General features: G+C 40.8%; 1 protein-coding gene across 2 annotated transcripts in view; it reads left to right on the top strand.

Annotated features, from left to right (window-relative positions):
* The window catches only part of MAN1A1 (mannosidase alpha class 1A member 1), a 98284-nt gene that overhangs the window by 7845 nt on the left and 64405 nt on the right, over positions 1-26034 (top strand). The window contains exons 1-2 of one of the 2 annotated variants that reach the window (XM_061623719.1): positions 1569-1687; positions 10822-10918. In XM_061623719.1, the coding sequence (XP_061479703.1) occupies positions 10822-10918 (97 nt within the window). In that variant the 5' untranslated portion in view covers positions 1569-1687. Of the gene's footprint in view, positions 1-1568; positions 1688-10821; positions 10919-26034 lie in introns of those variants that run through there. The other variant, XM_061623717.1, reaches the window with a different exon arrangement.

Below are 26034 nucleotides of genomic sequence, written 5' to 3'. Positions count from 1 at the left end.
CTTACTGTTCTCCATAGTGGGAAAGGGGAAAGGCAAGAGCATGTGTGCTGAAGGGCTGCTCCTACTCTTGTTCCAATTCTAGGGGTGAAATGTCATCAGAACAGGTTCTTGTGCATAGGGTCTGTGTGTTTAACTAGGCAGTCTTCTCATATCTGTGTTCAATAGCCCAGGAGCTATGCCAGAAATGAGCAGATAATATATAGAAGCTTGCAATTTCATTTGATGGAAATATTTGCAGTTGTTAAAGGAAGAGGTAAAAACTATTCAGATGGACAGCTAAAGAAGGGTCTTTAAGTTAGTTCTGTAAGCTGTTTATCTCTGGTCACATCCACACTGTACATTTAAAGTACACAATGTCGCCCAAAGAATACTGGGAACTGTGGATTAAGGGTGCTGAGAACTATAGTTCTGCGACAATTCCCAGGATTCTTTTGGGAAATTCATGAATATAAATATGGTATAAATGTGCTTTAAATGTATGGTGTGGATGTGACTTCTGTATTATGAACAGATGCTCTTCCTGTTTCATTGCAATAGCTTTCAAAGCTTGGACTATGTGGAGGACAGTATTAGAAACTGGTTGATGGTTCTAGGTGCTTTACCTAATTATGCATATATAAGTACATCCATTTCAGGGGCTATAACTACAGTACTTTCTTTAAGTTAATTTTCAATTATTTTTTTAACGTCTGCCTCTATTCATCTCTACACATGTAGTATTTATTTTTTAATATGTCGATAACACAAATAGTCCACTTTTTCTGCAGACTTTGTTGTTGTTATGTGCCTTCAAGTCAATTATGACTTACGGCGACCCTATGAATCAGCGACCTCCAATAGCATCTGTCGTGAGCCACCCTGTTCAGATCTTTTAAGTTCAGGTCGGTAGCTTCCTTTATGGAATCAATCCATCTTTTGTTTAGTCTTCCTCTTTTTCTACTCCCTTCTGGTTTCCCCATCATTATTGTATTTTCTAGTGAATCATGTCTTCTCATTATGTGTCCAAAGTATGATAACCTCAGTTTCATCATTTTAGCTTCTAGTGATGGTTTATTTATTTATTATTTAATTTATATCCCGCCCTTCCTCCCAGCAGGATAGTTCTGGTTTAATATGTTTTAACACCCAATTATTTGTCTCTTTCACAGTCCATGGTATGTGCAAAGCTCTCCTCCAACACCACATTTCAAATGAGTTGATTTTTCTCTTATCTGCTTTTTTCACTGTCCTTACTGTCATGCCAGTTTGATCCCCTTAATTATTTTCCTGGGTCCCTGGTCATAGATAGTTAAATCTTTTGATATTTTTCCATCCCGGTGACCCGGTGATTTTTACAGCCCAGCTGTATCAGCTTACAGCAAATTGGCACCTCTTTATCAGCAAGAGGGGCCTGGTTCCGTCAAGGCCGTAAAAACTCCTACGGCTTGTTATGGGAAACCAGGAGGGACGGGGCCTGGTACTGTGGGAACATCGTTTCATCATTCCTGTGATGGAACTGCTAATTAGTTGATTGTCTCCAGCTGAGGCAGGGATTTTCTCTATAAGAGAAGGCCTCAGTCTCTGGGCTGTGTTCCACTTGTGGGCACCACCTTGCTTATGGTGATGCTCTGCGGTGGCTCCATTATACTTCCTGACTGGCCGTCCCTGAGGGGAAGGACGCTAACTACTGAGAAAGAGCTGAGGCTTTGTAAGTACAACTGAGGCAGTTAGTTTTATTATTTTCATTTTGTGCCAAGAACCTTTATATCCTGTTTGTTATATACCTTGCCCCTTTTGGGTGTTGGTTTTAGGATTTGATTTGCTGCTCCAAACTATTTGTATGTACCTTTTTATCTTTTGTACCCTTTATCCCTTTTCTTATTTTCTTTCTTTTAATAAACTTTACTTATTTTAAAGCAACGTGTGTTTATTCCAGAGAAGGGGTTCAGTTACTAAGTTCAGTCCTGGCTGCTTGACCAAACTACCGTGTACTAGAGGAACGTTTTCACTTAAGACCTCTGAAGGGGCCAGGAGGGTATCAAGCCTCTGGTCCTGAGAGGTTTAGGTGTTCAGTGGGCTCTGGGGGTCCCTTCACCCCAGAGTAGTTAACCAATAGAAGGGTGGTGGCAGTACTACCGTGCAGGGTTGGTGTAAGCCTACACAGCCCTAGCAGACCAGGTTTGCTAGGATCAATTGCCCAAGGCAGGGGATTGATTCCTGGGACAGTAAAAGTAGGAGGAGTGGAACTCCCTGCTTTCACTACACTTACCAGTCCTAGACTTCTTCTGATTTCTTGACTATTGTCTCCATTTTGGTTAATGACTGTGCCAAGATATTGATAATCCTTGACAAGTTTAATGTCCTCACTGTCAACTTTAAAGTGACATAAATCTTCTGTTGTCATTACTTTAGTGTTCTTGACGTTCAGCTGTAGTCCTGCTTTTGTGCTTTCCTCTTTAACTTTCATCAGCATTGGTTTTAAATCATTACTGGTTTTTGCTAGCAGTATGGTATCATCTGCATATCTTAAATTGATATTTCTCCCTCCAATTTTCACACCTCTTGGTCCAATCCCGCTTCCGTATGATATGTTCTGCATGTAGATTAGACAAGTAAGGTGATAAAATACACCCCTGTTTCACACCCTTTCCAATTGAAAACCAATCAGTTTCTCCATATTCTGTCCTTACAGTAGCCTCTTGTCCAGAGTATAGGCTGCAAATCAGGACAATCAGATGCTGTGGCACCCCCATTTCTTTTAAAGCATTCCATAGCTTTTCATTATCTACACAGTCAAAGACTTTGCTGTAATCAATAAAGCACAGGGTGATTTCCTGAAATTCCTTGGTCCGTTCCATTATCCAGGATTATCCATTATCCAGCATTATCTTAGGCTAGAGCCTAAGGCTCTATTTAATATCATAATTAGGGCTAATCAGAAACACCCCTGCTCCTGACTTCTTTCTTGTTTACCTGCTGTGAAATGAGGCCCCTGTCATCCCCCCTGGCAGTTTTCAGGGAGCTGGAACAAGAGCAAAACTGTTTTCCTGTATGCAAAAATGTTTTACTGTGTGATGTGGATCTGCCAGCTATGTATATATGCACATACTCACACATAGGCCTCCCTCCACTTCAGAGGTGAGTGCCATTACAAATGTGATTGGTAGCTGCTTTTGCTGCTGTGGCACCATTTTAATAGGTCTTCCTCAGTGCAATGAAGGCAATGGCTTGTCAAAGCCTAGCCATACCCTATGTGATAACATCACTGAGGGTAAATGAAGCTGGTCCAGAGGTAAACACAATGTTTTCCGTTCTTGGTTCTTTGGAGTAGGGAAGAGAAGACATTATCAAATAGTGCCATAATATCAGCCTACCTTGGCTGCAAAAGTGTTGCAAAAGGCAGGAATTTACTATTGTATCTTTAGGAAGATTTTTTTTTGGAGGAGGTAATGTTCCCCTTTCATGGAAAAAAAGTTTGCTTTCAAATAGTGCAGCTCTAATTATAATCCAGACAGTGTTTGAAATTTTCTTTTTCTTTTTTCTTTTGAATTTTGTACTTATGTCTATAGCACCAAGAACCTAGAAATGAGATTCCAGTTTTACAGCCACGAGAGTTCCTCTGACAGAGCTCCAGTGGTCAGAGTGGTTTAACAGTCAGCCCCTCTTCTAGGGATTGTATCTCTGTGAGGAGAATAGGCAGTCTCTTAGCAACTCTCAGCACCCTTCACAAACTGCACTTCTCAGGATTCTTTGGGGTAGGCCATGACTGTCTAAAGTGAAATAAAGGTCTGGTGTGGATATGGCTAGTGACAGCTTTGGTTTAAATTTGGGTGGAGACATGTGCCTGAAATATAACCCTGAAATATAATATTGTTCACAGTGTTTTCCTTTTGGAAAGGAAAGGGGTTTTCCCTCTGCCCAGTGCCTGCCCACCCACCCACCAAACCTCCTTCCCTCCCCTTTCCTCCCTTCCCCACCTTTTCTCCCCTTCTCTTCCCCTTCCCCCCTCCTTCAGGTCAGTTTCACCTATCCTAAGCATGATTGTACAGGAGTAAATCCCACTGAACTCAAAAAGCATGCAAATGATCAAGCTTGCCCTCCCCTCCTCCTCCCTCTTGTCCCTTCCCTCTTCCCCCTTCCTCCTTCTCTCTCCTCTTCCTCCCCCTTCTCCTCTTCCCCCGTGGTCAGTTTCACCTATCCTAGGCATGATTGCATGGGAGTAAATCCCACTGAACTCAATAAGCATGCAAATGATCAGACCTGCCTTTCCCCTCCTTCCCCTCTCCTCTTTCTTCCTCCTCCCTTCTTCTTTCCCTCCCCTTTTGATTCTTCCTTCTCCCCTGCCCACTCCAGGCCTCCCTCGCCATGGTCAGTTTTACATATCTTAAGCATGACTGCATGGGAATAAATCCCACTGAACTCAATAAACATGCAAATGATCAAACCTCCTGCCCCTCCCCATCCCCTGTGGTCCGTTTCACCTATCCTAAGCATGATTGCAGGGGAGTAAATCCCACTGAACTCAATAAGCATGCAAATAATCAATCAATTCTCAGCAAATTTGCACAGGATCCCATTTCTTACCGCCTGTATTAAAAAGCAGAGAAATTCACTAATAGGCAAAAAACCTTGTGTTTTAAGAACGTACCTATAGCCAACAAATATTTCTATCAAACTTTTAAAAGGAGGGAAATTGGGCAGCTATAGTGAATGCACCAGGGGAGCAGGACACCTGAACTCCTCTCTGAGTTATTGTACTGCCCTACAAATCTGTCAAAATGCAAACGCAATTTGGGTTGGTCTTTCACAGTCCAACACACTTCCTGTGTAGCTTGGAAGAATTTCGTACCATGTGCCTCTGAGCATAGCTGCCCAATTTTCCTGCTTTTAAAGTTTGATAGAAATATCTGTTGGCTATAGGTACGTTCTTAAACCCCAAAGGTTTTTGCCTTTTAGTAAATATGTATCTGATTCCTTGTTCCTTGCTATAAATGCATTTGCATGCTTGTGTCTTCATGTAATCGTTGTTTCATTACAAAAATGGAAAGACTAAATGTATTTTCTAAAGCTTGAGTATATTATATGAAGCACATTTTAATTGTAATAGAAGCCAATTAATTCATCCTTAATGCACAATATTTTTTATGTTGGATTGGTTCAGATGTAATGCCCAAGGAGCCTTAGACTCTTGCAGTCAATCCCACCCCCTTTGCATGCTGAGTTTGGCTTCCTTTGCTAAATTGAGGCAAAATATAATTTGCCATTTCACTTGAACCATCAACCAGTAGCTTCCATTTGCCCTGCACAGTTTGATCCTCATTTCTAATACTGTTTTGCGGAACAAATTGAGACCTTGTTTGCCTCGAACTAGGAAAAAGAGGGAATTGTGATATGTGAGAAAATGGCATGCAAGAGTTTGAGACACCTTGAAGACTTGTTCCAGCTCCAAACAAGCCCACTGTGATGTGATTTGCATATCATGTTTTAAATATACCTTTTTTTAATAACCCATGGCTTAACATTACAACTGAAACCAGCATGGTGCTTTAACTATGGTTTTCATGTGAAAATAAAGCATGGCTTGGTTTACTGACCTTAACTTTGACTTAGTGTTATGTGTGAATGCAGGGACCTCCCTCACTTTGGATTAAGTGTTGTTGTTTTGTTGCCCTGCTGAAATTGCCCACTAAACAGTAGATGATAGGCAGGCAAGAGTAGCTAGAAAACAAACCTCTCAGCGCTCAGCTTCTCTTGCTGGTGCTTTTCCCAATGCTGGCATCTCTGCTAACACTGCAGCATACCCTCTTGACAAAAGCATACTTTCTTCACTGTTTATATTTGATGCAACATCTGCTGTTGATAGGGTTTTATTCAGGTTGCATCTGTCATGTGATTTTCAAGTAGAAGTTACTGCAGAAAGACATTTTGAGTCTACTTATATTTGTGCTGTTAGTGTAGGGCAGCCTTTCCCAACCAGTGTGCCTCCAGATGTTGTTGGACCACAACTCCCATCTTTCCTGACCATTGGCAATGCTGGCTGAGGCTGGTGGGAGTTGTGGTCCAACAACATCTGGAGGCACACTGGTTGGGGAAGGCTGGTGTAGGGGTTCACACCACTGAAGTTGCGCAACTGAAAACGGTTGGGATTTTACCAGACTTGCATAGCTGGAAAAGGGTTGTATTAACACAGAGAAATAGCAGCTTTAAGGGTTATGTGTATGGGTTGTGAAGTAAAGGTATAAAAGGGGTTGGGGCAGTGAAGTGCTGTTTTGAAACAAATACATTTCCTCTAAGTAGGTAGAGTTCAGAACAACAACTTTACTATACGTAGTGAGGTACAGAACTAAAACACAGAAACAGAAAATCAGGTGTTCAGTAAGGGCTGGTTCAAAATGAGGTTCTGTTCCTTACAGTCATTGTAACTAACTGATGTAACTACTTGAGTGTAATTAGTAAAAGCAGTCTTTAACCATCAGCTCTTTAATGGCAGAGGGGCAGCTTCAACCTATGTGATGCTTACTAAATTTGAAGCATAAATTCCCAATAAGAACCAATTGTCAGTTGGGAATAAAAACATAAAAAGCATGGTTGCAGAGTGGAGGAGTGGAAGAAGGGTGTTAAATTGCAAGTTACAAAGGAGTATGGGTATCTGTTTCTTGGGGGAGCAGAAGAGGAAAGCAGCTGTTCAACAATAATTGCCAAAGATCACAAAGAAGCATTCCATGTTCTCATTCTTGCAGCTGACCAGTGGAAAGGGAAAGGTGACAAGGTGAGATAATGCCAGCACTTGGGCACTGTAAAGGCTTAAGGGATGTCAGGCAGCAAGACAACTGAGGTCAGGAAGGAGGTGGTATGGAAGGAGGACAGAGTATGATGAAACAAGCTAGTTACTTTGATCACTTAAGCAATAAACCATTGTTTTAATTCAGCAATTCCCAATGTGGATGGTAGCGCCCCCCCGGGGGGCGTTACAGCCTTTCAGGGGGGAGTTGGCATGATTACAAACTTTAGGGGGGCGTTTGGGTTCATTAAGGGGCGTTGACATTTGGCGGTCTGATGCGACAGTTAAAGCATTTAAGTTTAACTTTATTTAATACACATCATTCATTTTTAAACTGTTTTGTCCCCAGTTAGAATGTGTTTAATAGTCTCAATTCATGGAAATAACACTATAAATAGTGTGTGCTCTTTAGTAAAGAAATTCTGAATAGTGTCTAGTGTCATATCAAGGAATGGGGATATTAGCCATGCCCTAGCACTAGGTAATGTTCTGATGCTGTCTTGAGGGATGTTGGAACCAATCATGAGAGAGTGTTTGATAAGCTGGGTGTATTGGTGGAGGGCGCCTTCTTCCAACGGATGAGTGCCGTGTGCAAACGGGTGACGCAGACAGTCAGTTATTTGCTGGTTTTCTTCTGGAATGGGACACACTCACTACCCGTTGTTTCTGTGATGTTTAAATGAACTTGTTTAATGAAACAATGCCGATAAACTGAATGAGTTTGTTGTTAAGTAACACCGTGTATTCTATTGGTTCATACTGTGTGGACTTAATTAGTTTTTGCTTATGTTTTTAGGATTTGTGAAATAAGAAACACCTCCTATATCTGCTTTGTTTCTTGCATGTATTTTATGGATTTATATACTCCAGATATTGTGAAGTTAGCCAAAACTCATCAGGCTCAAGGATCACACTAGTATTTTATAATAAATCTCATTTTATTTACTTTTCTATAACTATGTATGTATATTAATAAATCGTACTAAGAATTCAATGTGTAATCTAAGTGCAATAAAAAGGCATGATAAAAACGATCAGTAATAATAATTGAAAATACCTTTTATGCATAGGAAGCATTGGCATACTTAATCTGAGGGGGGTGTTGGGCACAAAAAGATTTTGCAAAGGGGCGTTGGGTCGAAAAAGGTTGGGTAACGCTGTTTTAAATAAACTATGGTTTAAGAATGGCTTAATGTGATCAGTATAGTGTAGTGATTAAGGTATCAGACTGCGACCTGGGAGACCAGGGTTCAAATCCCCACACAGCCATGAAGATCACTGGGTGACCTTGGGCCAGTCACTGCCTCTCAGCCTCAGAGGAAGGCAGTGGTAAACCCCCTCTGAATACCGCTTACTATGAAAACCCTATTCATAGGGTCGCCATAAGTCGGGATCTACTTGAAGGCAGTACATCGTCATCATCATAACTGATCAGGCATACATGCCCAAGATGAAGCTAGGAATAATGGCGAACTAGTTCTTGACCAGCTTGGACCAAATCATAGACCAGCCCTTCTTGTTTTTGAAGTCTTATTGGGTGAGCTACAGTGGCTAGCAGGTGGTCACCGTAACTTTGTAGTTTAGTTACTGACACAAGTCATTGGAATGAGAACCAAATTAACATGACCCCTATTAGCTGCTTTGGAATAGGTGGCAAAATGGCTTGTTCTTGTTGTTGCTGTTGAAATGGAATTTATGATGTGAAAGGCAGTTTTAGTGGGGAAATTGGAGGACTTTCTTAGGGAAAGGCGGCTTCAGTGGGGGGAAAAGAAAAGCACAGTAAATGTTGTTCACGTAACTATAAATGCAATGAAGAGGAAATAAGCCGCCTGTTATGTGGCTTTCATCAGTACAGTTATGCAAGGGTGGTTGTATTGGCACTTATGTTGAAAATGAATATGTGGGCTTAAATCAAAGTACTCTGGCTCAGTTGGCTTGTGTGTGACAATTGTAATCTGAGAGAGTATGAGAGAGAGAGAGAGAGTGTGAATGAATTAATGAATTACCATGATACTTGACCATCTGCATATGTGAAAGCTGGTCTCATTCTGTTTCCTATTTAACAGGTATGAACTTGGTGCTTGGCTGTGAAGCTGGTACTCTAATTTGTTATTGTAGTTGTTGTTGTTGTTGTTGTTAAGTGCCTTCAAGTCAACTACAACTTAGACCCTATGAATCGGCGACCTCCAACACTCTAATACTCTAGTATTACTCTAATAGGGGCCAAGAATTCTGTTAACATAGGGATGCTTACCCTATATGTGGTCCAGGTCCAGTTTTGGTATGTGGTTCAAGGGATTATGATGGAAGTTTGGGCATTTACAAATTAGAATGTGACTTGTAGATAAGCAGCTGTTTAGTAAAACATTTCAGGTGTTTTACTTGCCTATGGTCTGACTTGGTATAAGGCAGGTTCCTGTGATCCTGTGTGGGGGGGTGCTTGTTTATTTGTTGGTAGGTGGGTGGGACCTGGCATGAGGATGTGATGGCTGAACCAGATAAGAGATCATTTGCTCTTGTAATCTGCATCTTCATTTGGTCAAATACAAATAAAATTAAAAAATATATAATAGCAGCAGAACAAGCAGTAATGAAAAATTAACTTTTTGCCAGATATCTGTTGGTTAAAATAGTTCAGGAAGATCTCTACCCAAATGAAAAACTGTAGCTACTTTTGGAGAGTAACAAAGAAAGAAAAGCAGTGGCTACCAATTGAATGAACAAACAGTTTTCCTTCCTGCATTATCAGATTGCAAGGGCAGATGTGTCAGAAGCATATGTCAGTGTTCCATTGTTTTTATAAGATGGCAGTCATAGTGGTGAAGTTAGCCATTCCAGGAAGCATACACAATGAAAACTATCAAACGGCAGAAAAAAAGTGGGAAATCTGTTTTAAAAGTGTGCCCTGCTGCATTTCAATGTATGTGTGTTTGCATCACAGTCCACTTTTCAGAGGCAATACAATACCTACTCCCTATCCAGAAAAAACCACCTGAGCGGAAAGGCAGCACAATCTTGAGGGGGAAAGCTTTGTGTGTGTGCGCATTATTCTGAACCTTTGGTCTAAGTGCCACAGTTCACATCAGTTCTGCAAAGGAAAGATTGTTTTCTTTAGAATTGATATTGGTTTATTTGTGAGTTGTCTCTAAGGAAAACTGTTCCAAACTTGAGGAAGTATATTTAAATGGGAGCTCTTTAGTGATCTCTTAGTGGCAGCAGTGGCAAAGAAACAGAGAAACATATTGCATTGTGGGGGGAGCGAGGGCTGTGAAATATAAACAAGTCTCCACAACTTGCTAGTGTGTATGAAATTACTATCCACTTTAAATCCTAGCTCCATGTGCCTCAGCGCTGGGTGTCATTGGGCGACAATTTGGCAGCCCTGGAAGCAACGGGTGAGCTCTTCCTCCCCTACCATGCTAAACTTTCCCAGTATGGTCCAGGATCTCGTGTGGTCTCGTGTGAACTCACTCTGGAGGTTGTGGGACTCCCTAGGCCTTAAAGGCCGCAGCCCAGCCAAAGTCAGGGCCATTTTGCCTGCAACTGCCATGCAATGGGTATATTCTGCCCTCACTGCTTTGGCTTTCGTTCATTTCAAGTTGTTTCAGTCCACTAGCTTGTAACCAAACTGCAATCTCTGCCAGACATATGATTTACCTTGCATAACCTTGCAAACTCATGTTGTGGATGAATAAAATATCTAAATATTTCTGTAGTATCTTAGCTTCAGAAGCCTGTCTTCTTACAAGGAAATTTTTAATTGGATTAATCATCTTTTAGATAAACGTCTTAATGAGAATTAATGGGTTTGCATTACAAACTCCTAATTAACAGAGAATGGAATTGAATAAAAGCAGGCTCCTACTGTAACTAAAACACCATAACAGCAACTTAATGTTAATAATGCTTTATGTTAAAATATTATGTCTACAATACAATATGGATTTAATTAAGCATTGAGTTCAACATATTGGTTCTCAGGGTATCGTATATTTTCTGCTAGTATTTACTGCACTGCTTTCTTTCTAAATCAACATTATAATCCTTTCATTTCCCACCAGATGATGAAACATGCTTGGGATAATTATAAACATTACGCATGGGGATTAAATGAACTGAAACCCATATCGAAACAAGGACACTCAAGTAATTTATTTGGTAAGTAATATGTGCTTTTGTATTTAATGACATCATCTGATTTACTGCTCAGAAGTTAGAGATTACATTAGAAGCATGTGTGCTCTTAGCACATATCACAGCAGCTGGTTATCTTTAAATGGTTGATTATTGAAAATAACCAAAGGAATATTGTTTTATCACAGTTGGTCCCCCGCTTACAGGTAAGATAATATCTGCAGCACCAGTGGTATATGACCACTTTTATCTACCAGCATGATTTCATAGAACCCTTGAATGGTTTTATTATCATAAATTATTATGTTTTGAGCATGGAACTGTCAAACAGATGAAGTTGTTAAACTAATGTCGGCATGCTAACTACATAAGGGTGAAGAGAGTCCTGGCTGCCCACTAGCTTTGACAAGTTCTTTCTTGTTACATTATCAGCTTTGAAAGTATGCCGTATTTTTCAGTGGATGATAGTGTCCAGTAGGAACTTCTTGATTATTTGGGTGAGCTTTGTTTCATGGTAGAACTGTTCTAGAACTTCCGAAACAAGTAGCCTACTTATCTCATTGATTTTTTTCTCCTTTAGTCTCTTGTATTTTACAGTTTGGAGAATGGAATCCTAGCTTTTGTTTCACTTGAACTTCAGCTAGCGAAATCTCTGAAGTCATAAAAGTCTTTTGTATTGCCCATGCATGACAATCTCTATTTCATGTTTGGAATCTTCTTTTTAGCCACTCAATAGTGAAGTAAAAGACCCAAAAGTGCAGTAGGGGTTTAGAGAGTCAAGCTAGCAGTAGCGATGGGTGAGAAATTCAATTCAGTTTGCATATAAAGCCAAATTTATCAAAACCATATTTTCTGAAACAACATGAGAGCCAAAATACAACCATCCTTCAAAATTCGCACATCCAAATTTTGTGATGCAGTTCTCCAACTAAGCAATGTTCTCAAAAATGCCTATATTAGGGGAAAGTGTACATAAAAATGAATATATTAGTGAAAATAATATACAAAAATGCACTATATTAGGAGACGTTGCTTGCAAAAATGTGTACATTAGTCAGTGCATGCAAAAATGTGTGTGTTAGGAGACATTCTCACTAAAATATTGGAGAACTTTCATGAGGATTTTTTTTAAAAAATCACAAATTGCTGCAGAAATGTGGAGAACTGAATTTAAGACTGGAAAACTGAAATAATAATAAAAGTTTTAACTTTATATCCCGCCCTTCCTCTCAGTAGGAGCCCAGGGTGGCAAACAAAAACACTAAAAACACTATAAAACATCATAAAAATAGACATAAAATATATTAAAACACATATTGACAAGATTCAAATTCCCACTCAGACAGGATGTTTACTGGGTGACATTGTACCATCTCAGCCTAGCCAATCTTGAAAGGTCGTGGGAATAAAATGGAGGGGGGACGCTACCTTGTGTTCCTTGGAAGAAAGGCAAGATATAAATGTAGTAAGTTGTAGCTGCCATTAAAAACAGTAGCCCTGTATCTCCTCTCCTATAATATTGAGGGAAACTGTACATGCGATAGCCATGCTGTAAATTTTGCTGTTCATGTTCCAGTTCACTCGTTGTCAACAGGGAATATCTGTTCATCTCACTCCACTGTGAAGTGATACTTGAGAAAAGAAAACATGGGGCGGTGTGTTTATTTTTTCAATTTATATTCTGCCCTTCTACCTAGTAGGAGCCCAGGTTGGCAAAAAAAAACACATTAAAAACAGTCTAAAACTTCTTAAAAACAAGCTTTAAAATATATTAAGACAAAACATCTTAAAAAAAACTTTTTAAACAAGCTTTAAAAACATCTTAAAGCAATTTCAACACAGATGCAGCCTGGGATAAGGTCTCTACTTAAAAGGCTTGTTGAAAGAGGAAGGTCTTCAGTAGGTGCCAAAAAGATAACAGAGATGGCACTTGTCTAATATTTAAGGGGAGGGAATTCCACAGGGTAGGTGCCATTACACTAAAGGTCTGTTTCCTATGTTGTGTAGAACTGACCTGATAAGATGGTATCTGCAGGAGGCCCTCACCTGCAGAGCATAGTGATCGACTGGGTATATAAAGGGTAAGATGATCTTTCAGGTATCCTGGTCTCAAGCTCTATAGGGCTTTGTACACCAAAACCAGAACCTTCGACTTGGTCCGATAGCTAATGGGCAGCCAGTGCAATTCATTCAGCAGCTGGGTGACATGTTGGCAATACCCTGCCCCAGTGAGCAGTCTCACTGCCGCATTTTGCACCAGCTGCAGCTTCCTGACCAACCTCAGGCCCCACATAGAGCTCATTACAGTAATCCAGCCTGGAGGTTACCAGTACATGGACAACAGTGATCAGATTTTATCCCCATCCAGAAACGGCCTCAGCTGGTAAAAGGCACTCAACCATGGAGGTCACCTGGGCCTCTAGCAACAAAGATGGATCCAGGAGCACTCCAGACACCCCCAGACTATGAACCTGCTCTTTCAGAAGGAGTACGACCCCATCCAAAGCAGGCAACTGACCAATTATCCAAGAGTGGCCGTTAATTCGGCCAGATAGGCGACTCATAAATAAAATTTTATTATTATTATTTATTATTATAAACTTGGGAACTACCAACCCACAGCACCTCTGTCTTGCTAGGATTCAGACTCAGTTTATTGGCCTTCATCCAGCCTACCACTGAGTCCAGGCACCAGTCCTGATCTCTCCCGATTCAGATGTTACAGAGAAATAGATCTGGGTATCATCAGTGTACTGCTGACATCTCACCCCAAATCCCCTGATGACTGCACCAAAGGTCTTCATATAGATGTTAAATAGCATTGGGGACAAGATGGTACCCTGTGGCATACCACAGCACAATTGCCAGGGGGCCGAAAGACAATCGCCCATTGCTGTTCTCTGAAAATGACCCTGTAAAAGAGTGTCTCCAATGCCCATCTCGCCAAGTCTGTTCTTAGTGGCAATTTGATGGCTTTGTTGGGATGCAGTGAAAAGTGTATGGGAACCTTGTTCTTACCTGAAGATGCTTGCCCCTAATCTTTAACTATGCCTGTTGTCTGGATCTATTGGAGACTGTCCTTCATTACTATCTTTGCAGTACTCTAATGGGACATGAATTCTACTGTGCGTTACTCTGGAAAAAATCTAGATGAAAGGCTTCTTACAAAGAAAGGATCACTATGACTTAGTGATGATAGTGTATGTGTACATCATAGGCAAAAATATGAAAAACTGAATCTTTCCCAAGCCATAGTACTTGGAACAAATATCGTCTGACACTCTAAACAATTTTCTTCTACCAAAAGACCATTAACTTTATATCCTCACTCTAGGATTGTTATATACATGGGATAAAATCTTGGTGATCGGCTCTTTTTATTAGCATTTTGGGATTGCTGCTGCTTTCACAACTGTGGTCTGAATTATCAAGATTGGAAAGGAAATTTCAGCTTTTCTCTCTGTGTGTATTGACCTTGGCATATGTTAATAATTCACTTTTGGCAACATAAATTGCAAAGTAAACAAATGTCAAGGAAAGGTGTAATAGCACAGGGACAGCAGGTGTAACATCACATTTTTGCTGACTCAAAGGTTTAGGCTGGTGTCATTGTACCATAGTACTCATAATAGCTGTGTCATCTGTAGGGCAGGGGTTCCCAAACTGTGGTGGTCCGTGAGCTTCATTCATGTGGTCCATGGCATGTCCGAATTAAATATATTGATTTTAATTGTTTTTGTATTGCTTCTTTTATATTGGTTTTTTTACAACATAAGAAGTAAAAAAAGCAATACAAATACAATAAAAATCATACAGTATCTAACACAGCAAGTTGCAATTGCTGCAGCAGGCAGAAAAACCATTAAGTGGTCTGTTTTCAAGTGGTCCATGAGAAAGAAAGTTTGGGATATGGTAGGTATCGTAGATAGGATATGGTAGCAGATGTGTGTTTCACCATCAGTACCGGATGTCAAGAATAGCTAACTTTGGCCAAGCTGAAGTGAGGCAACCAGAGAGAATTCTGGGAGCCTGTGGCTTCCTTAAGATTCCCTACTGGGGAAGATCTGAAGCTCAGTGTCAGACAGGCAATTTACAACCTTGCAAGAAAATGCAACTGATTCTTAGGTGTTGCCCCTTATCAGCCTTCTGGGATTAAAAGTCAGGAAGAGGGGATGTAGTAGATCGGAACACCTGGATGTTGCTGTCTAGCTCTCTCAATCTTCAAAGACTTCAAAGGAAGGAATCCCCAGCAGGGGTGGGATATGGCCCCCTACTTGTTGAGGAAAAGAAACCCATAAATATGAAGTAGGTTCTTTCAAAACAAAGTTCCCTCTTGTTCCATCTATCTCGACTCGCTGACCTGTAACAGGGACAGCCGTTTGGGAACCCGGCTGCTCCACAAAGGAATAGAGTTACTTGGATGTAAGTATAGGATCTTAGTTAGGATAAGTCTTTCTTTTGTTTCGTGTCTGTATTGAACATCTCTCCTTTTGTTATGCCAATGACCGTGTGTAGCCCGCCTGAGGGTGATTAGCTTTAAGGAATCAAACTACTATTTCTCCTTTTGTATATACCAATGTATCTACTCTTAAATAAACAAACTTTGTATAAAAGGTGTGTATTGGCTTGGAACTAAGGATTCTAAATCTAGTGCTGGAAGGCTGAACGCTACGGATTGATTAGTGAGGGTAAATCCCTCTAAAATCACATAGTTCTCTGAGGTCCCTTCACTCAGGGGGAGAATTTAGAAAGAAGGGTGGTGGCAGTGAATACCAGGGATAATTACTTCTGTGGAAAGGGAGAAGTGTGCCTAAGAAGTGGGAACCCAGTGGGGTGGGGTGGGGACTGTTCTCAGAAGCAAAGAACCCCCTTGGAGTACTGAGGGTAAGGAACCCCAGGGGGATGGATCTTTGACACTGGAAGCATCTGTTTAAACCCAGGATCCAATAATATGTGACAACTATCCGCTGTTTGTGGGAAGGTGTTTAAGAGTATAGTGATGACTCAAATAAAGGTGCTGTTGGATGAAACTGATTATCTTGACTGTTACTAGTCTGGGTTCTGACCTGGCTTTGGGGCTGAATTGTCATTGGTCGTCCTGATATGACCATAATCAAGAGTGGGACAGGGGAGTGCAACCCTGTTACTTGTGCTTGATCTCTTAGCAGTTTTTGATAACATCAGCCTTGGTATCCTTCTGGATCTGCTCTGTGGATTGGGAATTTGAGACATTGATCTTCAGTGGTTCTGCTGCCTGCAGGTCTCAGCCCAGAATAGCATAGAAAACTGCCTTATACCGAGTCAGACCATTGGTCCATCTAACTTAGCATTGTCTACACTGACTAGCAGTGGCTGTCTAGGGTTTCAGACAGGGGATGTATGCAGCCATACCTGGAGAAGCTAGGGATTGAACCTGGTATCTTCTGCATGCAAATCAGATGCTGTACCACTAACCTATGGTCCTTTCCTTTATGCTGTGGATAAGTGCCACAGGGCACTTTTTTGTCCCCAGTGCTGTTTATCATCTATACCAGTGGTTCATGAGTACAGGACTCCCTCTGTAACCTCAAGACTTCTTGTAACCCCCATAACATCTATATAAAGCCACTGGGGGCTATCATCAGGAGTTTTGGGCTGCAGTGTCACCAATATGCGGATGACACACAGCTCTATCTCTCATTTAAATCATTACCAAGGTTGGCTGTAGAAACCCTGACCAAGTGCCTGGAGTTGGTGAGTGGCTGGATGGGAAGGAATAAGCTGAAATTGAACCCTGACAAAACCGAGGTACTGCTTGTGGGAGACAAGGGAGGGTTAGGGGATTTGGACCTGATGCTCAATTGGGGTACAACTGCCCCAAAAGACCAGGTCCACAGCCTGGGGGTCATTCTTGACTCCCAACTGTCCATGGAAGCTCAGGTTTCGGCTGTGAGCCGGGCAGCACTGTATCAACTCCATCTGATACGGAGGCTGCGCCCCTACCTTCCCAATCATCTGCTCCCATCGGTGGTACATGCCCTGGTCTCCTCTTGCCTAGACTACTGTAATGCGCTCTACGTGGGGCTACCCATGAAAACAGTCCGGAAGCTGCAACTGGTACAGAACGTGGCGGCGCACCTGATCAAAGGCAGCTGCCGGTGAGATCACATAACTCCAGTGCTAAAAGAGTTGCACTGGGTACCAGTTGCTTACCGGGCCCAATTCAAGGTGTTGGTTTTGACCTTTAAATCCCTATACGGTTTCGGCCCAGTCTGTCTGAAGGAGCGACTCCAGCATCATCAGCCATGCCATCCAACAAGATCAGCCTCAAAAGACCTTCCTATCAGTCAAAACAGCCAGACTGATGAGGACTAGAGAGAGGGCTTTTTCAACTGTGGCCCCCACCCTGTGGAACTCCCTCCCAAATGATCTCCGCCATGCCCCCTCCTTAATGAGTTTCTGCTGGGCCACGAAGACCTGGCTCTTTAGGCAGGCTTTTGGGGTGGGCTAGATTTTATTATTCCTGTTTCCAGATTTTTAATGCCTATTGTATTTGTACGTTTATTCTGTACGTCGCCCAGAGTGGCTGGATAGCCAGCCAGATGGGCGACTTAAGAAATTCAATCAATCAATCAATCAATCAATCAATCAATCAATCATACTCATCCTGCTGCTGCTACTCTGGCCACCACCATGATTTCCATGCAGGCAGAAAAACAGGCAGAAGAGAGAAAGAAATTCACCTGGCAGGAAATCAAAGCCCATTAAATAAATAAAATAAATTTCAACACACAGTTCACACAATCCTAAGGCAAAATTAAAATAGTGTACCAGGGGTGGGAGCAGGCGAGTGCAAGTGGGCAGAGAGAAGAAAAAGAGAGACAGAAGTAATGTGAAGGGAGGAGGCAGGGTTAGAGGGAGGAAAGGTATGTCAAGTTGTGGGTGGGGGAGATGTTTGGTGGGTCAAGAGAAAGCAGCAAGTAAGAGGTAGCAACAGCTGGAAGTGTGAAGAGGAGCAACCACATGGGAGGGCAGGCACTCGGGATGTGAGGGGGAGGGAGGGTTGGAGTCAAGTGAGCTTGGGTGTCCATTCTGGGTACTTCCTTTCTTAGAGTGATCTGTGGTGCCAGTGAGATCTCAAAACAAATGCACATGGTCCCACTCCTCTTCTTTCCCTCACTCCCCCCTCCTGTCCCCTTACACCAAAGGGAGGGTGTCCTGTGGGAGGCAGAAGAGGAAAGTTGATGTTGAACTTGAGGGTGGATTCCTCCTCCTCTTTCTGAGGCACAAGGGTGAAGAGTGACCTTCCCTTCTTCTTTTCTCTCCCCCCCCCATCACCACCACCTTCCCCTTAGCCTGGTAACGGCCTGTGTGGGACTACAGGAAAATGCATGGGGAGGGGAGAGTATGCTGCTGCAGGAGTCTAGTGGGTTGTGGGAAGGGATTGTGAGGAGGCTAGAGGATCCCTCTCCCCTACACACACACACACACACACACACACACACCACCCACTCAGTAGATGCTGAAACCATGTCTGCTCTCCTACTAATTGCTGCTGCCACCACAGGTCCAGGCAGCGTGCGCCCTTCTCCATAAGGGGTTAAGGAGCTGGGAGAGCAGGAAGATCCGTCAGTCTCCTTGCGGGTGGGTGGAGGAGCAAGGAGCCAAGAATCAAAGTCACTCGCACTTGTTCAGTTCGTTTCAGCCGTCCTGAGCACTTTTTTTAAAAAAATTAATAATTCCTCTCTTGACTCTTTGTGTGCCCCCCAAGATGACTTCCTGGCCCCTCTGGGGGTCATGGACTGATCTATATGACCCCTTTCAGAGTGGTCATTAGGAGACTTGGACTACAATGTCTTCAGTAAGCTCATGACAATCCTATTTCTCTGTAAGATCTCAATTGGGAGTCAGCGTGCAAGTCCTGAGCTGATGCAGTGGTCAGCTAGATGAGGGCCAGTAAATGCAAGCCTGAACCCTAGCAAGATGGAGGAAGTGTGGATGGGTGGGCTCCTGGATCTAGGGAATTCTCCTTTTACATGTTCTGGACAGGGTCATTTTCCTGAAGGAGCAGGTTTGTAGTCTATGGGTACATATTTATTCATCTTTGTTGCTAGGGGTCCAACTGGCTTTGGTGGCTAGGAGTACCTTCTACCAGGTTCAGCTGGTATGCCAGCTATGGCCATTCCTGGATAGGGATAATGTAGTCACAGTGGTCCACTGGTAACCTAGAGACTGGATATTATATGCAAAATATGGGGATAGGGAGATCCCCATCTGAGAAAATGATGTATTAAATTGTGAGAAATGACTGCTTTGTGTAAAATTACTTTGTATTTGGGTTCAACAAAGAAAAAAAGAAAGTGAACAGATTTGAACAGGAGTGGATACGGTTTATAGAACTATAGAATAACAAGCTGGTGGGAATCGCTTACAATCCTTCCTTGATTTTATGAGGCGATGTGATTATTATATACTTTTTTACTTCTTATGTCTGTCAATCTTGTAACCTTAATTTTGTAATATTATCATAAGTGGTATGTTTATTATAATTCTTAGTTTATTATTAAGGATATTGATGATGTATAAGTTGATTTCAAATAGTTTACACCAGAAAAAAAAAGTGGATTACTGCAATAACTGTGGGATTGCACAGGATTGATCAGGAGGGAATGATGGCGTCCGGGTAAGACCTAAGTATCTGGTTGCTCGTTATTTTTATCTGCTATGCTATTCTATTCTATTTTATCTCATTTAAAAAAGAAGGAAAAAGTTTTAAGAAGAGCTTTTAATTGGGAAGCAATTATTTGTTCGCTTTCCTCAAAGAAACGAGTCCTCTAATAGGAAAAGGCTGATAGGAGTTTTTAAGAGATATAATAACGGCCATTTTCACTGCTGCAAATGCTTAACAAAAACTAAAACTAAAACATCAAGAGATCATGGTATTAACAAGGAGCCAAAGGAAAACACTGGGGGTTTCTCCACACCCTTGGCCTTCGATGAAAAAACAGAAGAAAAAGAAAACAAAAGCTAAAAACTTACCTCAAGGCAATCTCCCTGCAGCTCGCAGACACTCAGATTTCCACTGCTCAGACTTAAAGGGACAAACTCATATTACTCAATTTTATGCTTCACCTAGCAATAAAAACTTGTCGAAGATAATCCCTGATAAGACCCATATTATCTATGACTGGTCAACTAAATACATTCCAACTATTGAATCCAACGTATTTTCCTTGGACACAGCACCTAATCTGGCAGAGGAATTAGCAGCAGCGAATCTGTTTGATAAAGAGTGTCTATTCCATCAAGATTTGACTCGGGCTTTATCCAGCAAAAACACATCTGCAGATATAATTAACCCCTCTGCCGAACATGGGCTAGGCCAATCACCGAACATCGAACCTTTTATATCCACATCTAACGTTAACCTCCCTCCAAGACCTCTAAAAAAATCTTACAATCAACAGGAAAGTGGCAAAGATAAAGATAAAGGGAACTTGATCTTAGAACTGCAGCCTGAACATACAAGTATGACAAAAGTGTCTCCTAAGCAACTAGAGACGATCAGACGGCATGGTCAAGGGGGACCACCAGTCCGAAACTGATCATATATGTCCCAAGGTTACCACAGACACTGTCACAGACCGGAAACAAGAAGAAATTGGGCCAACTATTACTGGGTGGCTCCTAATGCTGGCTCTTGATATAGACTCTATGAAATCCTCATTAACAGAAACCAACAGTATTCTCACATCGATTCTGAATCTATTGGACAACAAGGTTTATAAGGATCAAGCTGTACCACTCATCCAACACTCTTCCCCTGATTCTCCATCACGACATCCAAATGTAACTATAAAGACAAGTAACACTATCTCGACCAATCATTCCACGAAAAATCAAAAGTTTATAAGAAGAAAAGCGGTTCATAAAAAACCGCTACTTAAAAAATCTAGCAACATTAAAAATTATGAACATAAACAAAGAAAAATGAACTTTGGGAAATTATTCAAACTGTTAGATCAAAACGCTATTTCCAGCAACCATTTGGATCTACCAAAAAAGACAGGCCCACTCCCCCAAAAAGTAGAAGAAAATCAATCTCTGGGTGTTAAGTCATCTAAAAGAAATCCTGAGATCTCAGAATCGTTGACGAAGCTGACAAACCCCCAGGACGAAGAGCAATCACTGAGTATGGACTTCTTCAACATATCCCTGACTTTGCAGAATGTCACTCAAGCAGATGCCGATAATTGCCAAGATCCCTGGTCTGAAATCCTGCTGAAACAGCCCATACAGATACCTTCTAATAAAAGTAACTGGTCTATTGTTTTGGAGCCGTTACATCTAGTATTCATAAATTTTCCAAAACTGGTGGGCTTCTTAAGCCAACACGATCGTATTCTTCATTTTTGTAATCTTATAAAACCAATGATAGTGTTGTCCTTAACTGATGTGCAGCAGGTACAATATTTGTACTTTAATGGTTATAATGCTCGTGCCATAGTTAAATTCTCTGCTCAATCTATTGTTCAAAAAATACTAATGTTTAGATCTTTTTTTTCCAATCTAAATATTAATATAACCAGATATTTTGTTAATAAAGCTCTACCTATACCACTAGATGCGAAGCTTTCCAATTTTGGAAAGCTGAAACAATCACAGAATGATTCGCTGTCAATTAGCCAACCATTAATAGATCTCAAATTAGAACCGCTGGAACAAATGCAAACCTTTGATTGTCTTGCCTCGATACAGGTTAATAACAACATTTTTAATTCTGAAGAACTAATGTTAATAAATACCTTTGGCACATTATCTGAAATAGCTCGAAATGAAATACTGAAAAGACTGGACTGCTTAAAAACGCATCTTGACAAAATTAGAGAATCAAAATCAAGTCTGAAACGACCCCAAGGAGTAAAACATATGTCAATTTTAGTACCATTGACTAAGATACTCCAACCTATTGAACCAACGGTTAAGACACTTAAATCCACTGAATCCAATGAAATATGTAGCTTGCAAGGAACCCACAATGACCTAAACAGAGAAAAAGGAGCTCTGGGTACTAATAGTCAGTTGAGAGTTGAGATTAATATGGCGAACACTTTCTCCTCTCTTATTGAAGAAAAAACCCAATGGGAAATTTCCCCTCGTTATAAACTTGCCAAACAGGCAAAAATAGATTCTCCAGGGAGGTGGGAAAGAATGCGTGCACTGGAAGTGATGGAATTAGGGTCTCCGTCTAGCATCCCAGAGCCTAGGGAAATTGAAACACAGCATGCTAATCAAAGAAAAACTGCCCAAATCATACATTCGGTTAAAAACAAAAATAACTCTATGCACCAAAATCGAATCTTACCAACTTCTAATGGATGTATAGTTAACACACACCCATTTGAAGAGATTTCTGTCGAATGACGGATATCTTTGTTATCATGGAATATCAATGGATGGGCTAATAAATGTGAGGATCCAGATTTCTTGACTTTCATAAATGAATTTAAAATTATTTGTCTACAGGAAACATGGATCACCTCATTAAATAATTTGAATTTTACTGATTATCATGTTTTTTTAAGCCCAGCAATTAAAACTTTGGGAAGAGGTCGCCCTAAAGGGGAACTCATAACCATGATCTCAAAAGAATGCTTGCTAGAGGTTGATTCTTTACCATCTGCACACCCCCACTCATTCCTGGTACTTAGAATAAGAGGCATAGGAGAGAAGACTTTAATATGCATAAACACTTACATCCCCCCGCTTAGAAAACCAGATGCGGACACTTTTAAAATATGGGACATGCTGGATGAGATGCTTAGGCAATATGAAAATCATTATCCAAATGATAGATTGATAATATGCGGAGATTTTAATGCCAGAATTGGAAACTCCTGGCAACAGAATATTGACTCCACTAACTGGGACCCTTCTCATCAATATGAGTATGAGAATCGAAACTCAAAAGATAAAAAGACAAACAATCAGGGACTCTTACTGCTTGATCTTGTGTCATCATATGCACTGGAAATTATAAACTGCTCTGCAATTGATCTCTCCGCTGGATCGTTTAGTTACTGGTCCCCCCTTGGGGCAAGTGTAATTGATTACATAATTGCATCCCAATCACTGTTAATGGACATTACTAATTTTAAAGTACTTTATAGACCTGAGAGTGACCATTTTCCTCTACAATTAAAATTGTTGTATCCAGTCCCCACTGTATGCTCAACTTTTGAACAGGTGAACTCTAGTCCCTTAAAAAGAGTCCGATGGTCCGAAAAAAAGAGGGAACAGCTAGCTAACTCTCTGTGGAGCCCCGCCCTGGGATCCATTCGTCAGGGAATATTAGAAAATGTTCTAGATCCGATATTGGCTTTTCAAAACATAGTTTTATCACTCAAACCAATGCTGACACAGAAGGCTGTGACAACAAACAGATTTCAAACTGCTTTTTTATGGTTTGATTCAGAATGTAGAGTAGCGAAAAAAAACCTCAGAGCCCAACTTCGCCTAATATTTAAACAGAATTCTGACAGAACCCATACTCTTTTATTCAGATCAATGAAGATTGCATATAAAAATCTGTTGAGTCAAAAGAAAATGGATTTTGCAGCCTCCTGTTGGCTGAAATTGGCTAATGTGATCTCCTTAAACCAAGATCGTCTATTTTGGGACATAGTTAAACAAGGGATGGGCTCGTCAAAGCAAAAAAAAGTATTTCAAATTCCAAATTCGACCTGGTATACTCATTTTCATAGTTTATATTCCTCTTTATCATTCTCTCAAACTAACATCCTGGAACTAGATATTGGAAATCTCCACCAGTGGCCCCCAGTCTCTGTTGATGAGATCACATTATTAATTCAATCGTTGAAATTTGGGAAATCTCCGGGGGAAGATTTCTTACCCCCTGAAATCTTTAAACACTTCTCCGACTGGTGGGCCCCTTTATTGGCACGTTTATTCACCAAAATCAATAATACCGGTGTCATTCCAGATGGATGGAGATCCAGTATCATCGTTCCAATATATTAAAAAAATGATCCCTTTGACCCGACCAACTATCGTCCCATTAGTTTAATAGATGTGACAGCTAAGCTATATAGCAAATTTCTCTTCCAGAAGTTAGAACATTGGGCAGATGTAAATCAGCTTATATCCCCTGAACAAATTGGCTTTAAAAAAGGTTCCTCTGCGACATATCATTGCCTTACTTTATATTTCTTGGCAAAAATGAATATAATGGGTCCTGTAAGACATCTTTATGCGGCCTTTGTTGATCTGGCCGCAGCATTCGATTCAGTGGACAGAAATATTCTATGGTCCAAGTTATACAACATGGGAATTGATCGACGGCTATTACTTCTCATAAGGGCTCTATACACTGATACCAAGGCGCAGGTTAGGGTAAACATTCAGGGAAATATGACTCCCTCGATACAAATAGAGAGAGGAGTCAAGCAGGGCTGTCTACTAGCTCCCCTTCTATTTAACCTGTTTGTAAATAAAATAATCCTAGATCTCTCAGACAAGCAATACTTTCCCCCTTCTATCGGACTAAGGAAGGTATCAGCATTATTTTATGCTGACGATATGGTCTTACTTTCCTTAGCCCCTATTGGCCTAAGAAAGATGTTGAAAAGACTATACGTACTCTGCAAAACAGACAGGCTGAATATAAACTATGAGAAAACAAAAATCATGACCTTTGGTAAAAGACCAGCGAACCATCAATGGTCATTGGAAAATCATAAACTAGAACAATGCCGAACATTCAAATATTTGGGTGTGACCTTTTCAGATACCCTTTCTTGGAAATCTCATATCCATTTAATAAAACAATTAGCAACAAAAAATGTTGGGGCAATCCTAAAATTTTATCGATCCGTAGGGGGCAATTTGATCATGCCAGCCCTAAAGATATTCGAGGCCAAAGTAATTTCGCATGTAATATACGGTGCACCGGTCTGGGGTTGGGAAGCTGCAACAATTCTAACCCTAGAGACTATTCAGACAGATTTTCTAAGGAGCCTACTTTTCCTGCCACCTGGAACGTCTGCAGCTATGCTCCGGGCGGAGACTGGTATCCCTCCAATTAGCGCCCATATACATTTAGCTCTTTTAAGATTTGTGAGAACTTTTACCTCTATGCAAGGCAAAGATCTATTAAAATGTTGTATCTGTCACCCTTTTTCACACAAAATTTGGGGTTGTAAAATAGAAGAACTGCTGCACAGATATCATTTAACTACTCATCAATTTTATACTATAGATACAAACAAGAGGCTTCGTGAGGTGATTTTTAATCATTCTAAATACTTAGATAGACTTACCCTACTCAACTCCCGTGTAGCTCCATGGTATTGGAGATTCAAAACTGATTCTATCTGTTCCCAATATCTTTTACAGCCACTTCGCATTAACCTAAGACACGCATTTACTGCAATTCGTTTTTTTACACTTCCAAATGCTGGCAGATTGGGCAGAATAACAAATATCCCCAAGAACCTGAGAAAATGTGCTTGTGATAATAATGAGGAGGAGGACCTCTTGCACATTTTGCTCTACTGCCCAATATATCAAGACCTCAGGCTTCACCTCCTGCAGGAATGGTTGGTTGCAGATAGGTTGATTACGGATGACGAAAAAGTAGTTTTTTTAATGTCAGATCAAAACCTTCAAGTAACGCGTAAGGTAGCTCTATTTGCTCTAACAGCCCAGAAACTGAGAGCCAAATTTATTACAGAACTATCTTCCAAATAATAAACTAAGGCTAATTATAAATAAAGATAACAAAGGACTACTTGAGAACATGGTTTTTTTAATCTATTGATTGTTCTTGTTTGTGAATAATTTTAAAATTATTTTTTATCCCAACTTTCCTTTTTCTTCTTTCTACATTTATATTTGTATATTTAATGTATTGAATCTGTATATTTGTGTATATCTGCGCTGGCCTATGGCCTTGCAATAAAGTATTTGAGTGAGAAAAAAAAATAGTGGATTACTGCAATAACTGTGGGATTGCCTTTGAGGTTGGTTTAGAAGCTGCAGTTAGTGCAAAATGTTGCCGCAAGGTTGCTGTCTGGAGCCAACCATCATCAACATATTACACCTTTGTTGAAAGAGTTGCACTGCCTGCATCCCATCCCTAA

This window comes from Rhineura floridana, chromosome 4 (genome assembly GCF_030035675.1).
Source record: "Rhineura floridana isolate rRhiFlo1 chromosome 4, rRhiFlo1.hap2, whole genome shotgun sequence".
Lineage (NCBI taxonomy): Eukaryota > Metazoa > Chordata > Lepidosauria > Squamata > Rhineuridae > Rhineura > Rhineura floridana.
Note: the sequence above shows the minus strand (reverse complement) of the source record. Positions and strands in the feature narration are given on the sequence as shown.